A 17,660-nucleotide genomic window follows, 5' to 3' on the forward strand; every position below is an offset into this window, starting at 1 on the left:
GTTCTCATGGCGTTTGTGGAACGCTGGCCATCCCATGTTCTGCCTTATCCGCTATACTCAACAGCTTTTTCATGAACGGCCAAAACTTGACATAGTGAGGCACTTGCTCGAGAAAGCCATAGCTGCTGGTTCTAACAGCGCCAGGTATTTCTAGGTCTTACTGAGGGCCACTAGCTACGCTCTCCCTGACTATGAACAGCTCTTCAAGGATTTCAAGGCACTCTTGGAGACCAAGAAGTTGTACCAGTACCGGCATGACATGTTGGGAATGGATACTCCCTATCGATATCATTGTTCGTGGCACAGAAGACGGTTTCCCCTCTCTATGCTTCGACCTGCTTACTGCAACAACTGGTACAACTGCCCTAGTGATGGCAGAAGGGGAGGATATCGTGGGTTTCTCCCTGCTGAGGACGAGGAGTATGACCAAAACAACTTCTGCATTTGCCATCTTCTCGACAGTGAAATCAGGTGGTTTGTTAATGTCTTTGGCTTCGACCACCATGCTTAGAGCACAGATGGCTCTTAGGCTTTTTGTTTAGTTTATATTTCTTGCACTTTTATTTTGTAATGGTTAGACCTATCCATTTTGGGACTTATAATGTAATTTGCCCGTTAGTTGGCACTTATCTTATGAAAATGCCATATTTCGATTCCTTTCGAAAACTACTCTTGTGCAATTTTGATTTCTTGTAACATCGGCTTATACTTTTTCAAATATTTTCCGTTTATGCGCATAACTCTTTGGTCCTCATTTAATTCTTCGATTTCATACGCGTTATTCGAAAAAACTTTCCGACTTTCCCATGGTCCTTCCCAACTGGGAGACCACTTCCCCAAAACTCGACTTTTCTTGTCCATTGGTAGGATGACTTTCCATACTAAGTCTCCTTGGGTGAAATGCTTTGACTTAAATTTTTTGTTGTAAGCCTTTTCCACCCTTTCTTTTTGTTTCGTGAGAACTTCTAGTGCCATTAATCTTTCTTCATCTAGGTCCACTAACTCATCTAAGATCATATTCCAATAATGATTTGTTGGAATTTCGAATTGTCTTTGGACTCTAGTCGATTGAAGCAAGATTTTGACTGGTAACACAACATCATGGCCAAACGCCAGTCTGTAAGGTGTAGTATTTGTCGATTCTTTGGGAGAAATTCGATATGCCCATAAGGCTTCACCAAGGAATTCATGCCAATTTTGGGGTTTGCCCTTGGCTTTCTTTTTAATTTTGGGGTATGTTCTTATTTGCTGCCTCGACTTGACCATTTTCCTGGGCATAGTATGGTGTCGAAGTTAACAATTTGAAACCTGTGTTTTCAGCAAATTTTACCATTTTTCGACCAGTAAACACAGATCCTTGATCCGTGGTGATAGTCTCTGGAATGCCGAATCTATAGACAATATATTTCTGGATGAAATTTATGACTTCATCCTGAGTGACATCTTTTAATGGGATTGCCTCTATCCATTTGGTAAAGTAGTCTATCCCAACTAAAATATATTTGTGGCCTCTCTATGATTTGGGTTTTATTTCCCCAATCACATTTAAAGCCCAACCTCTAAATGGCCAAGTTTTGACTATCGAATGTAGTTCACTCGCGGGTATGCGTTGAATCCCAGCATGTTCTTGGCACCCTTGGCATCCTTTGGCAAATTATATACAATCTTTCAGCATAGTGGGCCTATATACACCTTGTCGAAACAAAACCCATTTCATTTTATGAGCTGCTTGGTGTGTGCCACATGATCCACTGTGAGTATTGGAAACAGCCGAATATGCCTCAGTTCCTCCAAGACATTTCAGAAGAACTCCTTCTGGAGTCTTTTTGAACAATTCGTTCCCCACAATCATGTAGCTCAAGGCCCTATATTTTATTTTTCGACAAGTCGTGCCATCAGGATTTTCTAAATAACTGACTATAGGTTTTCGCCAATCATCATCAGTTATTTTGTTAATAACCAAAATTTCGACTAAGTTTGTACCTTGTACATGTCTGTGAGATGCCTCCATGCCCCCAAATTTTGGTGTTAGCAATTTTATAGGAGGAGATTCTTTCGAACTTCACTTATTTCGGATCTCGATTGGCTCCTGTTCTTGATCTTTCGAAACTTTGTACCCAGAGGCCATTTGAGCAAGATCATTTGCTTCTTGATTCTCCGTTTGAGGAACGTGTTTTATTTCGACATGAATGAAACGTTTGAGCAATGCGTTTGCTGTGGTGAGGTACAAAACTAGACTCTCCTTGACACATTTGTATTCCTTGGTCAATTGTCTCAACACTAATTCCGAGTCACCTTTTATTTCGACATTTTTTGCCCCTAGTTCGAGTAAGATCTCCAAACCGGTGATTAAGGCTTCATACTCAGCCTCGTTATTCGAACAAAATTGGTTGATTCGAAACTTATGCTTAGTTGTAGTGTTATCTGGTGAAATAATCAAAATTCCTATTCCGACACCATTTTTATGACTGGATCCATCGAAATATAACTTCCAGCATTGGTTTTCGATGCCCCCAGGCAACGGTTCTTCCACTGAATGATCAACGATAAAATCAACAACAATTTGGCCTTTAACAGATTTTTAAAGATTGATATGTCAATGAATATTCTGTAAGTGTTAAGGCCCACTTACCCACTCTGCTATCCAAAATAGGCTTTGATAACATATGCTTAATTATATCGAAATGAGAGTACACACAAACATCAAAAGGTTTTATATAATGCTTAAGTTTTGTACATGAAAAATACAAACAAAGACATAATTTTTCACTTGGATGATATCTAGTTTCAACATCATTCAATACCCTACTAAGATAATAAATGGCTCTTTCTACGCCATTTTCATCCTCTTGTGACAGCTGTAACGCCCTCTTTGTTATTTAATTATTTTCTTGAGATAGAGTCGAATTATATGATTTATTTAATTATGTGATATGTTGATATTTTATTGAGTGGCTTTATTTTATTATTTATTAGAATATATTTAGTGGAAAAATATATTTAGTGGAGAAACATAATTATTAGAATAAGTAGATTTGGGGGATGAAATAGAAAGAAGAGAGTTATTGGGCCTAATCAGATTTAAGAAGAGTAATTAATAATATAAATAGATGAGAGATTAGGTTGAAAGATTAATATATGCAAAAAACAAGGATTTAGAGAAAACAAGGTTTAGAGAGAAGAGAAGAGAAGAGTCAGAGAAGGAGAAGTTTGTAGACCTTGTTGCTAATCAATCTAAGGTAAGGGTAGGACTAACCTTCTTTAATCATAAGTATATGGTTCTGAAATAGGGTTTAACATGTTTGTTGTTGTTTTATTTTGATGATTAGAGAAGTTAGGGTTTGAAAAGAAGATAGGGTTTTGAATTGCAATTTAATTGATGAATTATGCTCAGTTGATGATTTATGTTATGTTGTTGTTGATTTGTGGTTGGATTCATGATTATGAGTTATGGTTGTTGTTAATGTCATATTATGAATTGGGTATGAATTATGTTGAGCTGTTGTTGTTGATTGTTGATGACAGTCCGTCATGTCACATTTTTAGAGTCTTTTTAACTAAGTTTTTAGTTTATTTCTATTAATTTAGTGTTTAATTTAGAGTCATTTTAAATAAATTATTGTGTATTATTTATAGAGTAAGTAACTTATTATTTATATAAGTTAGTGGCATAAAACTATAAAAGAATGGAAGAAGGCAACAAAGCAAAAACGTGTAGCACATATGGACTTTAAATTGGAAAATGGAATTGGGCTTTTGACCCAAGATTTTGACCAGATGGAACAAAAAGAAGAGGCTTAGGAGATAGAAGAAAAAGAGCCGCAGAGGAACTAAAAAATGGATGGGGGGATCTCACGTTTTTCTTGGAGGAACAACACCATTTTTGGAGATTTTTTGGGTTCTTAGAGAAAGATGCAATTCCATAGAGAAACACAAAGCAAGGTGTTAGGTGTAGATTCTACCCAAGATTTGTTGAGACATCATGAATCTAGGCATGGTATCTTCATCTCTTTTCTTCATCCTTTGCAAAGCTATCATAGACATATGTAGTTTACATCTACCTTTGTGGGTTTTGAGGTATTCAAACAAGCCATTATATAACTCTTGATCTTTTAACATATGGTTCTAGCTTATTTATTCAATATTGTTGTTATTCTTGTATGTAAAGCTTTATTGAGATTTGAAATTATATTGACAAATACTTTTGAATCTAGGAATAGAATAACAATCTATCTTAAGTTATCACTCTAGACATAGATGTTAATATTTGATAATCACTTTTAATCTAGAACTTAATGCTTTTGGGTCATTTAATCGGTTGGGAAATCGTCGATTAAACGATCCGATCGACTTTGTGATTGTTTTAATGTTTGGGAAATCGACATTTAAATGATCCCTTAGAAATAACGATATCATTTGGACATGAATGATATTGTCGAGTGATTGTGATAATATCGTTTAAAAAGCTAGAATCCGTTATTTGATCGTGAGATTGCAGTTGTTACGCTTGGTTGAGTATCTCTGACCCCAAGCGAATTGGCCCTATCTCTTCTCTATTTATTTTATGTCAAATAGTTTATATAGGTTTACAAAAACAAACATTTTAAATCCATACACTTAGAACAATATTGATTGTTGAATGACTTGAATATCGCGCTAGTCCCTGTGGAGACGATATACACAAAAATACTTACTTTTGATTGATAGAAAAATACTACATCAAAATGGCGCCGTTGCCGGGGACTGGCGTTTAGATATTTTAAGCATCGCAACAATTTGTATTGTTTTGAGTATCTGTATATAATTTGTACATATTTTTCGCTATTGTATAGTTGTTTGCACTAACCCCTCTTTGGTATACAAAGAAAAATTTCTTGTTAGTTATATCCGTTTCAGATTGAAGAAGTGATGATGGTTGCAGAGAAAAAGGAACGGTTATTTAGCAAGGAAGAATTATGTGACCAAAAGGGGAAGAAGATATTTCTATTTGGTAAAAGAAAAAAAGTGAAAACATGGACACAAAAAAAGAAAAATCAAAGTCCACATCAGTTCTTTTTTTTTTCAATAACTCGTATTTGTCAGTTGTGTCAGTTGAACTTTTAATTGTTGTGTTATTTATTTGGATAACTCAGTGTACCCCATGTTATGTAATTGAATTTAAACTTGTTTATTATTGATGAATTTGCTTGTTTATTGACTTTTTCCAGTTTGGTAACAATTGTGTAGTCAAGCGGTATTCCAAAAGTTCATAAGGAGGTAGTGACTTGAAATTCAAAGGCGAAGTGTACTACATATGTGATAGGTAGTCACAACTCCCACAAATCTATCATTGTAAGGTTCATAGCCAAATTTTATTTTTCAATTTACTTATATAGAGTGTTCCGTGCAACTACATTTCTAGAACTTGCATTGTTTCTTTATTGGTGATTGATCTTTGTCATTTACACACTGAGGCAAAAGTGCTTTGTACTGTGAGCCTTTGAAGCCTACCCTTATTTAATTTGAAACTTAACCTTTTTGAAAGCCAATTTGAGCCGGTAAGTTTAGATCTATTTGTTCGGTAACAAATTACATATTTAGCCTAGAGACTTTTAGGATTTAACCCAAAAAGTTATATTTGAGTTAGGCTAAGTAAGGTGTTGCTAAAAAAAAAAAGGTTTGGGGTTGCTTTTGGAATTTGCAACCAACTAAGTTTGGGGTGGGGTACTAGAGAACAAAGAACAAAGCATGAAAAAATACACACAAAAATGGTGTATCAAAAAAAAAATAGAATGAAAAGAAAAAGGGGACAAACAATGAAAAATCTGAGTAATTTCAAACTCGATTGTCCCAATAGTTACAAATAATCTCTAGTACCTTTACAATTGTTGTTTCAAGGGGTGAATGAGGATTGAATCCATGCTTTAATTTTCGTAGGAGTGCCTAACTCAAATTTTGTGTAGCCTACTTATCCAAATAATATCCCACCTTTACCTAAGCCCCATTGTAACCCATAAAGACCTCAAAGTGTGTAATGACATTGATTTTGATTGACGTTTAGAAACTTTTCACGCGTATGGTAATATGTAGACCTGCACGTAGACTGTGTGTGAACCCTTATCATATTGTTGCGTGGAGTTGTGAATGGAGGATGCAAGCAAGTCAAACTGACTCATTTTTAGCTAGTAGGGAGATGAACTTTTGGGTACTATCGCTTGATTAGGTAATTATTATTTTACTGTCGATTGTCAATGTTACAAGTGAATTCCTTGAGGACAAGGAATGGTTCAAGTTTGGGGTTGTGATGACAGTCCGTCATGTCACATTTTTAGAGTCTTTTTAACTAAGTTTTTAGTTTATTTCTATTAATTTAGTGTTTAATTTAGAGTCATTTTAAATAAATTATTGTGTATTATTTATAGAGTAAGTAACTTATTATTTATATAAGTTAGTGGCATAAAACTATAAAAGAATATGGAAGAAGGCAACAAAGCAAAAACGTGTAGCACATATGGACTTTAAATTGGAAAATGGAATAGGGCTTTTGACCCAAGATTTTGACCCGATGGAACAAAAAGAAGAGGCTTAGGAGATAGAAGAAAAAGAGCCGCAGAGGAACTAAGAAATGGATGGGGGGATCTCACGTTTTTCTTGGAGGAACAACACCATTTTTGGAGATTTTTTGGGTTCTTAGAGAAAGATGCAATTCCATAGAGAAACACAAAGCAAGGTGTTAGGAGTAGATTCTACCCAAGATTTGTTGAGACATCGTGAATCTAGGCATGGAATCTTCATCTCTTTTCTTCATCCTTTGCAAAGCTATCATAGACATATGTAGTTACATCTACCCTTGTGGGTTTTGAGGTATTCAAACAAGCCATTATATAACTCTTGATCTTTTAACATATGGTTCTAGCTTATTTATTCAATATTGTTGTTATTCTTGTATGTAAAGCTTTATTGAGATTTGAAATTATATTGACAAATACTTTTGAATCTAGGAATAGAATAACAATTTATCTTAAGTTATCACTCTAGACATAGATGTTAATATTTGATAATCACTTTTAATCTAGAACTTAATGTTTTTGGGTCATTTAATCGGTTGGAAAATCGTCGATTAAACGATCCGATCGACTTTGTGATTGTTTTAATGTTTGGGAAATCGACATTTAAATGATCCCTTAGAAATAACGATATCATTTGGACATGAATGATATTGTCGAGTGATTGTGATAATATCGTTTAAAAAGCTAGAATCCGTTATTTGATCGTGAGATTGCAGTTGTTACGCTTGGTTGAGTATCTCTGACCCCAAGCGAATTGGCCCTATCTCTTCTCTATTTATTTTATGTCAAATAGTTTATATAGGTTTACACAAACAAATATTTTAAATCCATACACTTAGAACAATATTGATTGTTGAATGACTTGAATATCGCGCTAGTCCCTGTGGAGACGATATACACAAAAATACTTACTTTTGATTGATAGAAAAATACTACATCAATTGTGATGATTTTGAAGGAATGTGAAGTTTGAATAATATAAGTTGATTTTTCTGATTATTTTCATCTCTGCCCCGAATTTTGATATGAAAACTCGTATTAATCGATGCGGAATTAGTCCTAGGTGTAAACACAAAATTTGTAGGTATGGATGTTAGCTTTCTAATGCCGTTGGTTTAACGTCAAAACGATTTATAAAACTTGAGTTATGGTCAAATTACTGCACGTAGGTCACAGTGGATTTTTATGAATTTCAGCACAACTTTTCCCGAATTTTGATATGAAAACTGGTATTGATCGGTGCAGACTTGGTCTCAGGTGTAAACACATAAGTTGTAGGTATAGATGTTAGCTTTCTATTGCCGTTGGTCTGAAGTCAAAACGATTTATAGAACTTGAGTTATGGTCAAATTACTGCACATAGGTCACAGCGAAATTGCACAGTGACAGCATTCTCTGTTTCATGTTTTTGCGTTTTGTTCATATGTTTCTGTTTTGAATTGGTCGGTATAAACATGAAAGTTGTTGATAATTACGATATCTTTCCAGTAGCCTTGGTTTGACATGAAAATATGTTATGTATAATTTATTATGTTTTTACAAAGATGCATGATGAATTGTTGATGTTTGAATACGATGTTATATGATGTCTTAGTTGTTGAGTTGTTAAGATGTTAAGATGCCAAGTTGTTGAGTTGTTAAGATGTTAGGATGTTAAGATGTCAAGTTGTTGAGTCTATCCATACAAACGATGAGGGCTTAGGCCCTGGAGCATTTTGCTCAATAGCGACGAGGGCTCAAGCCCTGGGAGCCTTGTGTTCAAAAGTCATGAGGGCTCAAGCCCTCGAAATTAACTGACTTGTTACTATCAACCCTCAACACCACTGCCTCGGCACACACCCTATGGTCCTCGTCGTAACCACTTAAACACCCCAAATCAAACTACTTTCTCACTACTCATCATCCTTCCTAGTCCTACATTCTTCTACCTTCTCCAACAACCCATAATTAAACTCCACACCCTCGTTCACAATCAACACACTTTGAGAGAGAGTTCACACAAAACAGCGAAACCACGGTCTACCAAATAGGACACCATTAACAAGCCTAAATCTAGAATCTAGAATTTGATTTCTGATCTTGAAGCAAAAATAATCGGTCCACCAAAACCAAAAATAAAAAATCGTAAAGACAATCAACATTGTTGGTGCAATGACGGAATGGACAGAAACAAATCACTGAAGTGTGAACGAGTCTAATCCAAATTCAATTCACTATTTATTAAAAAACAAGCTCAGATGGAAAAGAGTCACCAAAGGCCACTACTGCAATAATGACATTTAGTAACAGTGTCATTGTAACAAGTGAAAAATTGTTACATGATACAATGATATGGTCAATTTGGTAAGACTCATAAACTAGCTTATATCTTATAGTGGATAGCTTAAAGTTCGTATGTCAAAAAAAGCTATGTTTGGTAATTGTTTTTTCATAAGAGTTTATAGCTGATTTTACTTGTTTATAACCTATTTCTAAACTTTGCAAAAAGCTTCCAAAGATCTGATAGATTTGCGCTATCTGGGATGTTAGTGACGAAAAAAGAAGTTGAAACATTGTCGACCGAACCTGTGGTGTTTCGCCGTCGTTCATCACCTAGACCTCTAACCGAACCCCTCACATCTGTCCTACTGGACTCAATCCCCCCCCCCCCCCCCCCCCACCATCTCTCTACACTCTCTCATTCTTTCAAAAAAGTAACAATAAACTCTAGTTAAACTTAAATAAGAGCCATACATTAGCCATCTATATCAAAAGTTAAACTTATCTCCATCTTAACTAATTATGAGAAAGACGTACAAATTCAGTTGGTAAGATGACACTAAGGTCGATGTCTTCATAAACTCGAGTAGAACAACTTTTTATGTTGTTAGTATGGCTCTTATGCTTTTTCTTTTCTTTTCTACCAGAACAAACATTTCACACTTTAATTATGCTCAGTTCTTTTCGTTACGTGACTTGGTATCCAGCAGAGAGTATGGTCGTTGTCTTGATTGTTGATGGTAACGGTTTTGGAAATCCCAGAATACGTGGTTTTGTGGCGTTCTTCGTAGGTTATATGGGTTTGCTGAAAAGGTTGGTATTTCCACAGTCATAGATGTAGTGTTGTTAGATATGTATCATGGCTTGAAAGCAACTTGTTAGATCTGTATCGACTTTGGTTATTCAGTTAGTTTAACCATGGTGAATCCTTTTAACTTGTTTAGGAATCACCTTGTAATGGGGTTACTTGACCTCTTTTTTTCTCTTCTTTTTATTTGTCTTTGTTGTACGTGAATGCAATTTGACTTTTTTTCATCCTCATTTTTTCGGCATCCCTTGTGCTTAAACTACCAACACCTCAATTATTTTAATTCATTCTAGCATCTTAAAAAAAATAAAAAAAGTCAGTCAACCATTTTTGTAGGTTATGAAATTAATAAAAGGTAAATTTGGTCAACGAAAATTAAGTTTATTTCCATATTAAATATTTGGTGAGAAATGAATGCTCGGGTTTTCCATTAAAAAAACAAATCATTACAACAACTTCTCGACAAAATTAAACTACTGTTAAGAATAAATGATTGGTGGCTGAAAGCGAAGCACATTAATTTTATTTTTAACAATCATCTTTGGTGGCTTAATCCTTTAACTTGTTTAGGAATCACCTTATAAATGGGTTGCTTGACCTCTTTTTTCCCTTCTTTTTATTTGTCTTTGTTGTATGTTGTTGCAATTTGACTTTTTTCATCCTTATTTTTTCGGCACCCCTTGTGCTTAAACTACCAAGACCTAAGTTATTTTAATTCATTCACTACAAGAAAATAGGGAAATTGCGACACTTCATCTGCGACCCTTAACTTGCAACTGCCTCAGAGTGCATTTTTGCAACGGTTGTTGCGGCTGTTTTGTGAACCGTCGCAAGTTTTCTTTGATAATTAATTACAAGGCGCGTTATAATTTTCACTGCCCGCTTGACCAAAATTTCATTCCCCCCCCTTTCTTTTTTTTTTGACGTTCATTCCCCCCTTTCTCACTTTCCCAAAACCCCCAAATCTTTCTACCAAAAACAAAACACTATCAAATCTTCATCTCACTCTCACTCAATCTCACTCACTCAATCTCAGAATGACGAAAATGACAAAACCAAACCCCCAAAACCTAACATGAGATTCACAAAACCTAACCCCCAAAACCTCCAACAATCGATGCTCAGATTCACAAAACCTAACCCCCAAAACCCCCAAATCCTAACATGATTACGATTATCTATTCAAAGTGGTATTGATTGGTGATTCAGGTGTTGGTAAATCAAATCTTCTTTCTAGATTCACAAAAAACGAATTCAGCCTCGAATCTAAATCCACCATTGGTGTTGAATTCGCTACTAGAAGCATTCACGTTGATGATAAGGTTGTTAAAGCTCAGATTTGGGATACTGCTGGTCAAGAAAGGTATATATAAATCTCTATTTTTTTTTAATTTATTCATTTCTTTCTTATTATTAAACATGAATTTGGAGGAAAGTATTTAACCCTGTATAAGTGCATGTTTTGTAGTAATTTATAGCAAAATGGTTGTAAATTATTTGGTAATTTGGTTAGGGTTGTGCATTAACTGTTGAATAATAGAAGAAATTAGTAATGTCTGTTATTACGAATGTCATTTGGAGTGCCATGAACTTTTCTTAAAATGATGGCTGAAATGAAAGTCAATATAGTAATGCTGTAAACAAACTAGTAAACATAAGGACAAAGATAAACCTAATGATTAAGCATCGGTCGGTTTTGGTTCCGATATGTAGATTTGAAGCAAACCGATGACCTGAAATATGCACCGATTTGTTTAATCCTTGCACCCTACTCGTAAGATAGCACCGATTGTTTTGGTTTGGAATTAGTTTTGTTTTGGTTTGCAATACTAAATTTTTATACTATTAAAATTAGTGCGTAAAACCTATTCCAAATACACACACTTAGAAATTGAATGTATGAACAGTCAGAATATTTATGATCTTGAGTTTATCCAATCCTACTGTCAAACCATGAGACGAAAACAACAAATGTAGGGTTTGAATCAGAATGTAACCCTGTAGTCAGAATCCTTCTCCAATAGACTTTTTTTTTTCCCTCTCTAATGAGTGATTCATTTGACTAATATAAAACTAATTGCAAATTTACTGTTTTATGTGGTGAGTTGGAGAACCCAGCTTACCTGGTTGAATACAAAAAATTCCTTATTGCCATAACGTTGGTTCATTTTCTTTCATTGAATGCTTTTGAATGCAGCTGCACAAGATTTAGAAAGAGGCGTAGTCAGAAATGGATCCTTATCGTATGATGCATTGTGGAGAGTGGAATGAGATAAGTTCCTGTACTGAGTGCTTTTATGCTCCTTTTAATTATTTGAAAGTCTGGAATGACGGTACTTTTCCATCTTTGCTTCTAATTAGTTTCTTTACTCTTTTTTCATGTTTGCTTGTTTAGGTGTTTGAAGCATTTGGTCAAGTTGAGCTGGTCCAGACGCCTCTTGATGACATTGGGCATTGCAAAGGTTTTGGCTTTGTGCAGGTGGATCTTATAGTTACCTATTTGACCAAATTATTTGTATCAATTTTTTATTTATTTATAAATATCCTTATATTGATTATTTGTCAATATCTTGTGGTACCTGCTTTTAATTTTTCAATGAATTAAAATGAGGAAGAACTTTAATTTGGACCCAACCGAGTAGTGGGGTGTTAACTACTATGAAGCACGGACACTCCTTGGATAAGGCGTGTCCCGGTGTCGTACACGTGTGGCATCCGACACCGACACGACACGACACCGACACTTATAATTACACTGAATTATGTTATTTTCTCAAATTATAAGAAGTGTCTGTGTGTTGTCTGGTGTCCTTGTCCGTATCCGTGCTTCATAGGTTAACGATGCCATTATATTCTATCGTGAATGTAGTACATATAGAAATAAAATATAATTTGGCATTCATGAAGATTACGTAAGGTTAATGTGCTCATTGCATTTAATTTTCTGAAAAGGTGAGATAACTTTGGAAGAAAACTGTTTGTTATTTAAATTTCAACTTTTAGGAAACACTTGTTCATAAGGACTTGGTAGACAAAAGTTCGCTTAATAGTATTAGTGTCAACTTGCGGGCAAAAGGTATAAATTTCAGAAAATTGTTATATAGTTAGAGAATCATTTGCTGCCATCTTTTGTATGATTGGAAAATGATTTCTTGAAGTCAAATGAGCTATTACACCAATTACAAATTTATAGGTTTTAGGCTTTTAATTTTTCATAATATGATGTTACTTGTTGCATTCTTGTAGCTAAAAGACCTTCTAGAAATTCACATGAAGCTTTTATGATGAAGATGCGTGCTTGTTGGATTGTTAAATAATAAGTTTTTGTTTACAAAGATAATAAACTTAAAAACATGGTATACTGTATATAATGACCCAAAGATTACCTTAAAATTGAAATAACTAATCCTCTTTGTGAAAGCTATCATCTCCTCCTCTTATCTTAAGATATGATGCCTGCTCACATGGTATGTGGTAAAGGTGTAGTGATCCTATGAAATCATTGGCGTGAGAGTATGTGATATTAGTACTTAATAGTTGTCTTTCATAGTATAGAAAGCCTTGTTATTTTTATTGCTTATCTGTTTGGTCTCAGGTGTATTATAGGCTTCATATGAATGTTTATCATATAATAATTTCTTATCTATATCCTATTTTATATAATAAAAGATAAAAAGCTTAGTATGGTCTTGTTTTTATGACTCTGTTTTCCAGCACTTAGTCATTTTCAGCCACTGTTTGTAAATTAGGTTTGTGAAATTGTCAGCACGTCGTCTTACCAGATATGAAATTTCAAACAAATGAACATTCACTGCTTTTGTTCTTCAGCAATTATAATTGAGAAAGGTATCAGGGCTGAGTTTTTGTATACATAACTGTGACTGTCTCACTGGTATGTTTTCGTAGTTGTTGTGGTTTCATATACATGTGGTTTTAGTAATCAGTTGAGGTGATGTGTTTGTGTGTGTGTGTGTGTGTGTGTGGGTGTGGGTGTGGGTGTGGGTGTGTGTGATGTCTGATTTTTATTCTTGTCTTTGAATAACAACAATACATTATGTATGTTCTGTTTTGGATATCAATGTCTTTTGCACTTTAGGATGTTCTGATATGTCGTTAAGAAGTTGAAGATAACAAGGGTAGACACATTTAGGTATTTGAAATGTATATTAAGGGTCCACCTCTTCAATGATCACAATTACCTTGTCAAAGAAAGAGCTAAGTGAACTTTGCAGCAACTAAGTAGGAGATACCATTAAAAAATATGTTCCTTTTTCAATGTTAATTACTTTTGCAGCAACTAAGTGAATTATTCACGAACTCTATAATTTCTTATTCATGAATTTGGTGGTTTCTAACTTTCTAGACAAATGCACCAATTATTGCATATTGTGTTTTGGAACAAGTTTAACCCTTGTGATACGTCCATGTTACAGGTTAAGAATGTACCTATTCCAAATGGTGAACCTCAGAAACTAGTAGGCAGGTAGCCAAGTCTCTAACAATAAGGCTCTAGGTACGTCACTTGAACCTTTTGTATTTCTAGATTTTGAAGGTCTTCAAGATCAACTTCATCGAATTAACTTGTGTTGAACTTTGTTTTCAGGTTTCTAAGGAATAAAAACTGCAAGCAAACACTTTTTATCTCACTGTATATCTCATAGATTGGTTTCTCTCCAAAAATTACACCGGAAGACAGAAACTTCAACTGCTAGGCATCACTTGCAAGTTCCATGCTAATTGCCTCGTAAGTTCTCCAATTAACACTAACGAACTATGGTTTATTAAATCTCTTTCCGTCTATAATAGCTGCATCTGTTGTGTTTTTTTTCGCAAGATTGACATTGGATCAGTCAAGCCACTTATGGGTTATTGTTTATCTTCCAAATTTTCCTTTCATATGAAGTTACATTACTGAAAGGAAACATCATGACTTTCATTTGTATGAATGCTTGTGGTGACAAATTCAATTATTTTTGTGTTGTCCAACATAGGCTGTCCACACACTATATACATGTTATAGAGCTTTCCCATTGACTGAACACAAGTGTCTATGAGGTGATTCAACCATGATTTACCTCACCTAAAGCAGTAAAGTCTAGTTTGTTTGTGTGGTCACAAGTTATTTTAGTGATAGCCTATGAAAATATGAACATGGCTCTCCCTCTTCTGTTACTCCAGTTTACGGTGTTAGCTTATAGTTTGCTCATTTTTGTAAGTTGTCTCACACTATAGCTCATGAGTCCTCATAATGTCTTGTTTCCCTGTTATATATATATATAGTAAAACTTTAACTGAGCAATTGCATGCACATACTTTCTTTAGGTAAGCTCTAAACGACCCATATCCACATAGTAACTTCTTCAAGGTGGTCCCTTCATTGACAAAAAATGAATATAAGGTAGTTCTTTTGTATACAATGTGATTAAGTTATTGTCATTTGGCAAGCCCTAATGAATGTGTTGTATATATCTCACTGTTTATTTTTTCCATTTAGACATTTTGTAACATTTATCAACTTCATACTCATCCACATAGTAACTTCTTCCAATCTGCACAAGTGAGTAGCAGAGTAATACTATAACATTGGTTGCAATATGTTGTTAGCAGCTTTCAATACGCTGTCGGTATCTATTTGGTTGCAGGTCTGTTTTTTTTTGGCTGGTTCGGGTGGTTTTGGCTGTTTTGGTGCGGTTGTTAGCCGTGTGTATGCTGCTGTCAGCAGCTGTTTCTGTGCTGGCAGGTTGCTGTGATCTGCTGTTTTCGGGTGTGGACGGCCTGTCTTTGCTGTTTTTTGGGTGAGCAGTTTAGTGAGAAGTCTGGGTGATTCATATTATTCTTTGAAATTGGGAAGCAAACACGCGCACACACACACACACACACTTGGTTATTTGTAGAGATGAGAACAATTAATCTTAACTGATAGATTTAGATTAATGGCTATCATGTGACTGAACCTTTTTCCTTTATGTTGAATGTGTATTCAATTGATATAACATGTAAACTCTTAAGTTTTTCATGCAAGGAATGAACATTTGCGTGTGTTATTGAGTGCAAAACCATTTTGTAGCGTTATGGTATACTAACAAAGAATAACATTTCATGAGCTGATATGAGTTGTTTTTTAAGGTTCCTGTCAGATAAAAACTGCCCCATTCAATTTTATTTTTTTTAAAAAACTTAACATTTGCGACTGTTTGTGAAAGGTCGCAAGCCCCTTTTTTTTAAAAAAAAACTTAACATTTGCGACTGTTGGTGAAGGGTCGCAAGCCCCTTTTTTAAAAAAAAACATAACATTTGCGACTGTTGATGAAGGGTCGCAACACCTTCTGCGGCAGTTGGTGTGACTGTTCTATGAAGGGTCGCAAAAGGCAGTTGCGACCCCAACAAATGTGACTGTTAGGGAACAGTCGCAAATGTACATTTGCGACCCTTCTAACAGTCGCAAAATGCAATTTTAAAAGTCGCAAAATGCAGTTTTTCTTGTAGTGATTCTAGCATCGTTAAAAAAAAAAAACAATCAATCATTTTGGTAGGTTATAAAATTAATAAAAAATAAATTTGGTCAACGAAAATTACATTTATTTCCATATTAATATATATTTTTGTTTCTAGTCAAAACCGCGTAATTAAGAGTACCTGATCTTGTCACTCTATATAAAGTTGAATCTTAGGTTTAGAACAATACAATCCATATAAAAAATATAGTGAAAAATAAAAACGAGAAAGAAAAATGGATAGTGAGATTGCGATCCCAATTTTGAATTTCAGTATGAGTAGTGGATTGACATTAGAAGCAGGGAGTGAAGGGTCGAAAGAAATGAGCAAGAAAGTAAGAGAAGCCTTGGAGAATCACGATTGCTTCCTATTAAGGTGCGATGAAATCTCAGATGAATTACGTGAAGAATTTTTCAGAGGAATGAAATCATTATTTGATCTACCAGAAGATACCAAGAAGAAGTTCTTTAGTCCAACGGCTTATAGGGGCTACACCACCAAGAACAATATCTTTCCCCATTCTGAAACCTTTGGGATTGACAACGGTCTTAATCCAGATACATCTACGCAAGACTTCCTTAACCTCATGTGGCCGCAAGACTTCAGCACTAGAGTTCTATTTATAGAACTTCTAGTATGCTCTGCAAGTCAGAAGTCACTATTGGGCTTCAGTAAGCCCAACAATGAGTTTAGTAATTTTGCTAACTAATTAGCGCTATTTACTAAACGCACCCCTTATATAAGTCTTACTTATATATTTCTCTTTTGACTGTTCTTTGTGTGTGACCCTATAGGTTCTAGTCACGTTGGCAATAATATTAAATCTAATATTTAATATTATAAACAATGAGCGGTATCTAGCAACACATCATTGCTACCCAAGTGACAAGAATGTCAAGTGATCTGACGAAACATTTCCATGATAATACTTATGTGTACAATTACTCCTTTGTCTCGATATCTTTATTGATCCCAAGGCATAGATATTGTCACCCTTGTATAGATCAATGTTTATATTTCTTGATTCCGAAATATACTGAATAACGAATAAGTCCAATATCTTATATTGACTTAGTTCGGCATGGCCATGCAGTTTTACAGTCATATTTCATCAAGAGGCCTAAAGATATATCTCCTGTTTATGAGGAGGGACAAATCCCATCTAGGACACTCATGTCCCTCAGCATGCTTCATCAAGTACCCATCAACCAACATTATGGTTATCCTTTTACAGACAACGTTAGAATGGCAACAAAGCACTTGAGTCCACGTCTAGGGATCATAGTGGTTTCAGGTCTAAGAGCGATATACACTATTATCATTGTGAGAATATCTTATGACAATTGCATAACTTACTATGTAGTATTCTCACGGCGAGTCAATCCAATATAAATATTACTCCTAATATTTATATCTATGTGAAGACTTGATAACTCTTTATCCATGATCTGTGAGATGTGATCATCAGTCTACCCACATAATAGTCTCTATGCTTTAATGATATCCCACTTCTCAATAAAGCTTGACTACGAATACTTTTAGAATAGTTT

General features: G+C 34.9%; 1 protein-coding gene and 1 long non-coding RNA gene across 5 annotated transcripts; one reads left to right on the plus strand and one right to left on the minus strand.

The window, feature by feature from the left end:
* Positions 1–666: 666 nt before the first annotated feature.
* LOC146899773 (uncharacterized) lies at positions 667–1,266 on the minus strand. The gene has a single exon (XM_085736853.1). The coding sequence runs from the start codon at positions 1,264–1,266 to the stop codon at positions 667–669; it is 600 nt and encodes a 199-aa protein (XP_085592979.1).
* Positions 1,267–10,525: 9,259 nt separating this feature from the next.
* LOC146899774 (uncharacterized) lies at positions 10,526–15,671 on the plus strand. 4 transcript variants are annotated; one of them, XR_015022706.1, is made up of 6 exons: positions 10,526–10,978; positions 11,813–12,094; positions 14,049–14,128; positions 14,219–14,359; positions 14,938–15,013; positions 15,110–15,671. It is a non-coding gene; the product is annotated as an uncharacterized LOC146899774 (long non-coding RNA). The 4 variants fall into 4 exon arrangements; XR_015022708.1 differs by having other exon boundaries at positions 15,258–15,671; XR_015022705.1 differs by having other exon boundaries at positions 10,528–10,978; positions 14,938–15,671.
* Positions 15,672–17,660: the final 1,989 nt, after the last annotated feature.

This window comes from Medicago sativa, chromosome 8, assembly GCF_051527215.1.
Source record: "Medicago sativa cultivar Bolivia chromosome 8, Bolivia_mono, whole genome shotgun sequence".
Classification (NCBI taxonomy): domain Eukaryota; kingdom Viridiplantae; phylum Streptophyta; class Magnoliopsida; order Fabales; family Fabaceae; genus Medicago; species Medicago sativa.